This window comes from Thunnus maccoyii, chromosome 3, assembly GCF_910596095.1.
Source record: "Thunnus maccoyii chromosome 3, fThuMac1.1, whole genome shotgun sequence".
NCBI classification, from domain to species: domain Eukaryota; kingdom Metazoa; phylum Chordata; class Actinopteri; order Scombriformes; family Scombridae; genus Thunnus; species Thunnus maccoyii.
The window spans coordinates 15,771,573-15,780,868 of record NC_056535.1 but is presented as its reverse complement, the minus strand read 5'-3'; the positions used below and the strand labels follow the sequence as shown (position 1 = coordinate 15,780,868).

Genomic DNA, 9,296 nt, shown 5'->3' with positions numbered 1-9,296 from the left:
ACAGTTGATTATTACTGTGTAGTATTTGAACTTAATTTAGATGATTTTGCAGATATTTGTATTTGTAAGATGTCACTTTGACATTGAAGTGTATTTTCTGATGATTAGTGTGGAAAAACATAATTACCTCCACTGTGATTTAACGTGTAAAATGTAAAAAATTACAAGTGGGTGAGGCAGGTTGAATACTTTTAATAGGCACTGGGTATGTCTGTGTATCTAAATGTGTTTGCGCAACCACGTGTGCCATGACGTCTGCCAAGAGGATAGTTAAGCTGTGCACTTGCAACTGCTATTACTTTCCACAGCAGGCGAGCTGTGTTAGAGGCTCCCCGTGCCCCGCACAGTTCAGTAGAGTGTAGTAGGTTTTTACACTCAAGGCCTCTTTCTGTCAGCCACCTTCAGGTCCAGGACCATGGCGCAAACAACTCCAGTCGACCACACCAAGATGGGTGTGGGTCGGGCAATTGCCGTGCTGACCTCCGGAGGAGATGCCCAAGGTAAGTGGAGGGTTTCCAGGGTGATATGTGAGTGTGGAGTGCCAAAGCAGGGCATGTCTGATATTTGTTTGCCTCAGCAGGTAGTTTAGAGGACCTGCTGTGTGAGAAGTCAGTATATTCAACAACAGGGTGTTTTACGAATTAAAAAAAGTATTTGAGATGTGTAATGAGTTAGAAACCAGTTTGTCTGGAGGCCAACATTTGATTGCTTTGGAATGATAATTGATTGTCACTGATAAGTAACCTGTATAAACCAACATACTGCAGGTATATCATCAGTCTCCAACCTTGTTAACATCCTAAATGACACTGCTCTTTAGGAAAGTCTAGCCACTTCTTTACTGCTGCATTCAATCATGTTTGCAGCTCTCTTTTATATCAAATATGACTGATAATATTTTTATAACTGATCAAAATACTTAAATGATTTTCTATACCAGAACAGAGTTATCTTAACTATCTCATAGAGCTAACTTAGGGAAAATTCTTTCACCTGGAGCTGCTAGGCCCACAGAGGGAGACAGACTCTCCCCCTGACCTTTAACTCGATGAGGACTATCTCCACTGTGACCTTTGGGAAGTGTGTCAGTGACCCCACACAACCCTGTTGTGTGAACGTGTGAGACAGCAAGTCTGTCTGTGTTTCTGCCCTACCTTAAGATGTGTGTGTAAATGTAAAACTGTCAACCTCTCACACTTCTTTTCTCACACTCACTTTTCTTTTTCACTCTCATTACTCATTGCAACCTTACCTTTCTAGATATCTTTATATCCTTTAGTCCAAGTTTCTTCGTCTTCTCCTCCCTCTTGCTCTTAACTCTGTATGTGTTATGGGGGCTAATTTTAGAGGAATGACCTTTCTGTCATGTGTTTGTAAAGCGGTGAGGTGAGAGTGCGCGGGCTGTCCTGCTCTTCCTCTCTCTCCTCTTCTCCTTTACACTGTAAGTGGAGAAGCTCTTGGCACCTTCAAAGTTAACATGTTGTCCTTTTAAGCAACCCCCCCCCCCCCCCAGTTGCTGAGAGTGTGCAGCTGCCTTTCCTGCAATACAAACTCACCAGTACCACTTTTTTTTTTTTTTTATAATTTTACTGTTTACCTTTACAATAAAACTGCAGTAAAATGAAAGGGCACCATAGTGTTGTTTTATCATTTTTCTTTACCTTAAGATTGTGATGTTGTTGCACCCATCTGGTGTTCAGCAGCTGCAGAACCAGGTTAAAGCAAAAGCTAAAGTCTAAAAAAGGAAATGCTAATCGTATTCAATGCACAAATAGTTCAACATCAGTGTCATTTAAAACCTCATATAATTTTATATATTATGTTTATATGCATTTATAAATGCAAATATAAATGTTAAAAAAGAAAAATAAAAGTAAATAAATAAAAGTAAATAAAAGTATGAGGGCTAATGCACATAAACACACACTGTGTCTACAGGTATGAATGCAGCTGTGAGGGCCACAGTTCGCGTGGGACTTTACACTGGAGCCAAGGTGTATTTTGTCCATGAGGTAAATACTTTTTCTATTATTAAATTAATCATTTAATCTGTTCAAACTCAAAATAAATATAAAAAATTGTGAAAAACAGCGCCCCAGGCGACATCTTCAAATGAGTTACTTTGTCTGCCCAACAATCCGAAACCCAAAGGTTGTTCAATTTACAATTATATAAACAAGTAAAAGCAACAAATTATCCCCACTAAGAAGCTGGAACAAGCGCATGATTTGTATTTTTGCTCGACAAATGACAATTAATCAATTACAATATCTGCTTTCAATTGTTTCCGCACTCCCACATTTCCTGTACACAAAATCAACCTTATAAATAACGAGTAAATAACAATATAACAAACAAAACAGTTGTGGGGCTGAAACAGAAGCATTTGCCAGAGTAAAAATATGCCTGTGTCATTGAACATCAGGCTCTCCTCCAGCGATGACTCAAGACTTCAAGGAAGTGATATGGTGCTGTGTGTCTGTTTGTTGACAGGGTTACCAGGGTCTGGTGGATGGAGGAGACAATATTCGCCCCGCTACATGGGAAAGTGTGTCAATGATGCTGCAGCTGGTGAGAACAAGCATGAGGATGTAAAGCATATTTCACTACACGCTTATCATCTCCACCTTGTTTTTTAATTCGTGACTCAGTGGGTCACCGTCTAGCCTTTTTTGTGAGTGGGATGGAGGATCTGTGTAACTTTAGCAACCCTTTAGCCTCTGCAGTGCAGTTCTGTAGGTCAAATGGTCATTTAAATGCCAAGGTTCATTAAATAGCAAGACTTAATGGCAAGTCAAGGCAGCTTTATTTATAGAGCACATTTCATTACAAAGAAACTCACTGTGCTTTACTTTTAAAAGAAACATAAAAACATTAAGCATATGCAACACAGTGGTATAACAGTAATAATGATAATAATAATAAAGAAACAACATATATTTATACATACCCACAATACCTACACACACACACACACACATTAACACTGTTCATAGGCCTGAGAAAACAGGAAGGTTTTGAGCTTAGCTTTAAATGTAGATATAGTTTTTATAGATCGCTGCTCATCAGGTAGAGCATTCCATGGGCATTAATGGGCCTTAGACATGAGCAGTTGGGTTTTAGATAATGCCACCATTCTCCTGATCTGCCTTCTTGTGAATCTTGTTTGGTACTGAAACCCTTCCTTTCTTGCTTGACATCAGGGTGGAACTGTGATTGGTAGTGCCCGTTGTATGGACTTCCGCAACAAGGAAGGGCGCACCAAGGCTGCCTGTAACCTGGTCAAGCTAGGCATCACCAACCTGTGTGTTATTGGAGGTGATGGCAGTTTGACAGGTGCCAACCAGTTCCGTTCAGAGTGGAGTGAGCTGGTGGCGGACTTGCTCAAAACTGGTGAGAGTCCTGACCCCCAAAAAATCATTGTTTCTGTTTAAGCATATTGATGAATGTATCTGAGAGCGTTGCCATTTTAATCTGTGCTCAGGTAAAATCACGGCAAGTGAGGCCAAGACTTCCTCCCACCTCAACATCGTTGGCATGGTGGGCTCCATCGACAACGACTTCTGTGGCACTGACATGACCATTGGCACAGACTCTGCTCTACATCGCATCATTGAGATAGTGGACGCCATCACTACTACAGCACAGAGGTATACATACAGGCATTTATACATTTATGTGATGGACAGACCTGCCATTTCAACACTCGTGACTTAAAATGTGTCTTTCTGCAGTCACCAGAGGACCTTCATCCTGGAGGTAATGGGCAGGCACTGTGGGTGAGTACAGCCCGGGTTGGGAGTCATAAAGGTGTGTTTGTCTATATTCAATCATAGTACACTAATATTTAACATAGTGGCCTTGCAATTGACTGCCTCATGTTATCCCTTTTCTAGGTGCAACATAGATTGTTATTGATAGATTGATAGATTGTTAATATCCACCTCTAATATGATGCACTGTAAATCATAATGTGATGCAGTTTGTTTGATAAAGTATTATAAACAACATCAAAACACTTCTATTTCTCTGTAACTTTAAGTCCATTCTTAATTCAGTGTCAGTGTTCCAGAGGCTGTTTCAACTTATGATCCTTCACCTACAGCTACCTGGCTTTGGTGACAGCTCTGGCTTGTGGTGCTGATTGGGTATTTATCCCAGAGATGCCCCCAGAGGATGGATGGGAGGAGCATCTGTGCAGAAGACTGATGGCGGTAAATGTCTTGCCCTGCAACATCACTTTAATTTGACATCATTTCGGCTTCAAAAAAAAGTCTGCATATTGATCTTCCAGCTTATTGTGTCCCTCACAGCAAAGAGACCGTGGCTCCCGTTTGAATATCCTCATTATTGCGGAGGGAGCAATTAACCGCCAGGGTCAACCTATCACCTGTGACGATGTCAAAGAGGTCAGTAATAGCAATGCTGTAACACACAAGCACATTGGAGAGGTTCCAGTCATATTAGACTGCTCATAAACTCATAACGTCTCTGTCCAGCTGGTAACAAAGAGCCTTGGCGTCGACACCCGAACCACCATCCTGGGCCATGTGCAGAGAGGTGGAACTCCCTCAGCCTTTGACAGAATCCTGGTAATTGCTCAATGGCTCCATCTATAAACCTTTTAAATATTCATAAATTGATCTTAACTGCTTCTCTGAGCCCCTGTTTCTCATTTATGTTATTTAGGCCAGCAGGATGGGTGTGGAGGCTGTAATGGCTCTGCTAGAGGCCACGCCAGAGACTCCTGCATGTGTGGTCAGCTTGTCTGGAAACATGGCTGTCAGGCTGCCTCTGATGGAGTGTGTGCAAGTGGTAAATCTATCTGTTCCATAAAGTAAATATTAATACAACACACAATTTCTGCAGTGTAAAAATATGCATCATGACATCAACTTTGAGAGGTTTGTTGAGCTCTCCCAGTACACTAAAGCACCATAATTCATAATATTCTGATTAAATTCTCAGTTTCCTCTTTGTCCTCTCACTTTCTTTCATGTCAGACAAAAGATGTCACCACAGCCATGAGTGAAAAGAGGTTTGACGATGCGGTGAAGCTCAGGGGAAAGTGAGGCATGCACTTTTGTCTTAAACATTTCAAAATCTCAACTGTTGTGTCGAGTTTTAAATGTCTGTACGTGTCTGCTCACTTTTGACAACAGGAGCTTTGAGAACAACTGGAACACCTATAAAATGCTGGCTCACGTGCGCCCCCCAGATACAAAGGTCAGGAACTACTGTATATTTGTACTGTCTTATAACTGTCTCTCAGTTAATATGCCCCAGTGGAAAATATATTTATTCTGACAAATGTCAAATTTTCCCTTGCCAGAGCAATATCAACATTGCTATACTGAACGTGGGTGCTCCATGCGCTGGAATGAACGCTGCAGTTCGTTCCGCTGTCAGGATCGGGCTCCTCCAGGGCCATCAGATGCTGGCAGTGCACGACGGCTTTGATGGTTTGGCTCATGGAAAGGTAAATTCTAGTAACACACGCATAAAAAAAAACTGAAAGGCTTTTACTTTCATGATAGTTTTACCACATTCATCCATAGTTTACACATGTGGAAGAGCTTGTCAGAACACACATCCTTTCCCTGAACAGATCAAGCCCATGACTTGGTCTGCAGTGGCAGGATGGACCGGAAAGGGGGGCTCCAATCTGGGCACAAAGAGGTGAGATATTTAAATTGAGCACTCTGCTGATCGGTACAATAACAACAGTACATGTTTCAATGTTTTTAAATGTACATTGACCCAAGTGAACACTGAACAGGTGTAATTTCTGATGTTTTTTCCTTTTATGAAGAACCAAGCCAAATGATTTAATGGAGGAGATCAGTATGAGTATTGCTAAGTACAACATTCATGCTATCGTCATTATTGGAGGCTTTGAGGTAAGCAGCAGTATAGAGACTCTGATCATGTTGCTGGTGTATCAGTCCATTACACAGCTCTCACACTAAAACCAAACATATAAATGAAAGGCACTTGTTGGCATTTTACTAATTTCCTCCTTCCTGTTTTCACCAGGCATATGTTGGCGGTCTGGAGATGGTGCAGGCTAGAGAGAAGTATGAGGAACTGTGTGTTCCCCTTGTCATTGTTCCTGCTACTGTCTCTAACAACGTCCCTGGATCTGACTTCAGTATTGGCGCTGACACTGCTCTTAACACCATAACCATGGTAAAATTCTCACAGAACACAAAAAACAGACAATCTAACAGTCATTTAAAAATTAAGTGACTAGTTACTATAATGTGCCTCTTTCTTTTTTCTCTTTGTCCCCTTCAGACATGCGACAGGATCAAGCAATCTGCTGCTGGCACCAAGCGCAGAGTGTTCATTGTTGAGACTATGGGAGGATACTGCGGCTACCTGGCTACCATGGCCGGCTTGGCATCTGGAGCTGATGCTGCTTACGTCTATGAGGATCCTATGAACATTAAAGAGCTAGAGGTCTGAGCTTATGAATTTACAAACAAAAGTGAAAGCTAAGTGTTCCCATGCATCAGTGATGGATGGATGTTTCGGAACTCAATGTTTATTTGTTTGTAGATGAATGTGCAGCATCTGGTGGAGAAGATGAAAACCACAGTGAAGAGAGGACTCATTCTGAGGTTTGTGGGAATTTTGCATTATTTCTTTTCTGAACAGAATCACCATTTCACTTTTCACTGGAGGTTCATAGCTCTTTCTTTTTTCAGAAATGAGAATTGCAATGCCCACTACACGACAGATTTTATTTACAACCTGTACTCAGAGGAGGGCAAGGGTGTGTTTGACTGCAGGAAGAATGTACTTGGACATATGCAGCAGGTATGCCATTAGATGCAGATCATCTGTTTGTTGTGCACAGATTCAATATTTTCCACCTCTATTCAGTTCCATAAATACAACGAAACCATTTCTTTGATTAGGGTGGAGTACCAAGCCCCTTCGACAGGAATTTTGCCACCAAGATGGGAGTCAAGGCTGTCCTGTGGCTGACTGACAAGCTGAAGGAGTGCTACAGACATGGTAACGACAAAGGACGAAATGTTGTATAGAATTGTGGCCTGATTATCTCCTGTGCTCTCTGTGCTAATCTATCTTTAACCTCAAACTTCCAGGTCGCATCTTTGCCAATTCTGCAGATTCAGCTTGTGTGCTGGGCATGAAGAAGAGAGCTTTGGTCTTCCAGCCTCTAGCAGATCTTAAAGACCAAACTGACTTTGAGTAAGACTTTCTATGTTTTCAGTTTATTTTCTGGTCTCATATTGTCTTCTGCACTGCTCTGCATTTACTCAGACTCTGACTCAGACAATGTCTTTTACATGTGAAATGTACTGACTCCTTGTATGTAGCTTTCAATTAATTGTTTGGATTTGCCAAACTAATGTAACCAGAGAAAAAATAGTCGATATAAATACCACAGCCAGTACGCAAAAGACATCATTTGAAAGAGTTAGTAACCAGGGTTAAAACATCAGTAAATAGCAAGGAAGAGAACTCCAATGAATGCCAGTGTTGCTTTTGTTGTACATACTGTAAGTGTACATATACAGTTGTATGCAAACATGTCAACTCTGAAGTTTAAAGCCACTTGCTTTCTGCCCATTTGTGGTCAGAAATTATTTAATGCAGCTTTAATTAAAATACTTAACATGAATTATTTGACTCCCTAAGCTTTGAGAATTTAGTTCTTGTTTTCATTTCCCTTTTTGTGCTAACACACGTTTTTCCTCTGCAGACATCGTCTTCCATTGGAACAGTGGTGGCTTAGGCTGAGGCCCATCCTAAAGGTCCTGGCCAAGTACAAGATCGACTTGGACACTTCTGAAAAGGCTGCAATGGAACACGTCATCAAGAAGAGAGGCTTAGTTCATCATTAGCTTTTTCATGTGTTTATTACTGCCATCAGGACTTGATGTGACCTGTCTTCTTTTCAAAGCACTTTGTAAACTCTGTCTCTGACAAGTGCAATATTAATAAAGATAATAATTATATGATCAAAACAAACAGCAAGTCTCACAATAAATCTTTAAAATTAATACAGGTATTTGTTTTTACAGAAAACATTACGTTATGATGTAGAAACTGACTGTATTTTTATGCTGCAGTCTGGTATTTCAGGGCTGTCTCCCATCACAGAAGCTCTTTTCCCATTTCAGTTATTTGCACCACACCACTTGTACCCCTGCCCTACTTTCTGTCTCTCTATATTCATCTAAAGCAACCTGCCTAAACTGAAAACTCATTTCATGACCATTTCTAACATCCAATTCTAATCCACTAAAACAAAGCCACAGTAAGGTTTTACCATATTTGAACCTTTTTGCAATATTTTTCTCAATTGGTATGTCAACTATACACACTCTTAAAGAGAAATCAGGGTTCTCATCATGCAATGTGTCCTACAGTGCTTCTGTAGATCACTGTATCAGAGCTGCAGTTTTCATCATCTCAGGCTTTGGCACTAGAAATCTTCACAAAGTTGCAAGCTTACTCAAAGTTAACGGGATCGTGACCAAGACTTTTTCAAGCTATGTGTGGCACTTTGAAACATCTGTTCAGTTTAATTGGTGTAAAAGGAGAGACTCAATTGAATATCATCCACAAAGGCCTAATGTTTAAGATTAAAAATTATATGAATTACTCAGAGCAATAAAAAATGCAGATGGGTTATTTAAAGTGTTTGTTGCCAGTAAAATGTTTTAAAGCTTGTTATATGTCTACTGGAAAAACACTTTTAATAATTATCCTACAACCAGCTGCCCCCTTCAATCTATTTCTACATTGTTAAAACAATAAATGTTGAAGGAGTTGTCTGCTGTAGACCAAGTGGAGAAGTGTGGACCTGTGCCCTCTAGTGGAAAATGTTTATTCATCACTACACTCACCAATTTATGAAAACATGTTTACAAGCCTATGCCATCTTTGGAATTACAGGCTACAATGCCTTTAAAAAGTATTCACCCCTTGGATATTTTCATGTTTTATTGTTTGAATCAAAGTAGATGTATTTAGGCTTTTTTAAGCTGACCAACAAAAAGTCAATTTAATGTCAAAGTGAAAACAGATCTTTACAAACTGATCCAGAAAATTAAAATTCTTCTGTGCAGAACCGTTCAAGTTCTGCAAACTGTGATTGAAAAGCAATTTTCAAATCCTGCCACAATTTTTCAGATTGATTTCTGCCCTGTGACTTCACCGCTTTTGGACACTACTACTATTGTTACCAAAAATAAAATAATATTGCACAAGCAATTTCTTTTGCATTTTGGGATTTTAGTCCATCTCTAAAAACACCT

At 40.2% G+C, this 9,296-nt stretch overlaps 1 protein-coding gene across 1 annotated transcript; it reads left to right on the top strand.

Annotated features, from left to right (window-relative positions):
• The first annotated feature begins 290 nt into the window (after window positions 1-290).
• pfkmb (phosphofructokinase, muscle b) lies at window positions 291-9,252 on the top strand. Its single transcript, XM_042407718.1, has 22 exons — window positions 291-500; window positions 1,939-2,012; window positions 2,494-2,571; window positions 3,204-3,393; window positions 3,485-3,650; window positions 3,735-3,779; window positions 4,106-4,214; window positions 4,314-4,409; window positions 4,500-4,592; window positions 4,690-4,815; window positions 5,004-5,068; window positions 5,163-5,226; window positions 5,333-5,479; window positions 5,609-5,679; window positions 5,813-5,900; window positions 6,037-6,189; window positions 6,298-6,462; window positions 6,562-6,623; window positions 6,711-6,822; window positions 6,924-7,023; window positions 7,116-7,221; window positions 7,736-9,252. The coding sequence occupies exons 1-22, from the start codon at window positions 416-418 to the stop codon at window positions 7,875-7,877; spliced, it is 2,337 nt and encodes a 778-aa protein (XP_042263652.1). The 5' UTR covers window positions 291-415; the 3' UTR covers window positions 7,878-9,252.
• Window positions 9,253-9,296: the final 44 nt, after the last annotated feature.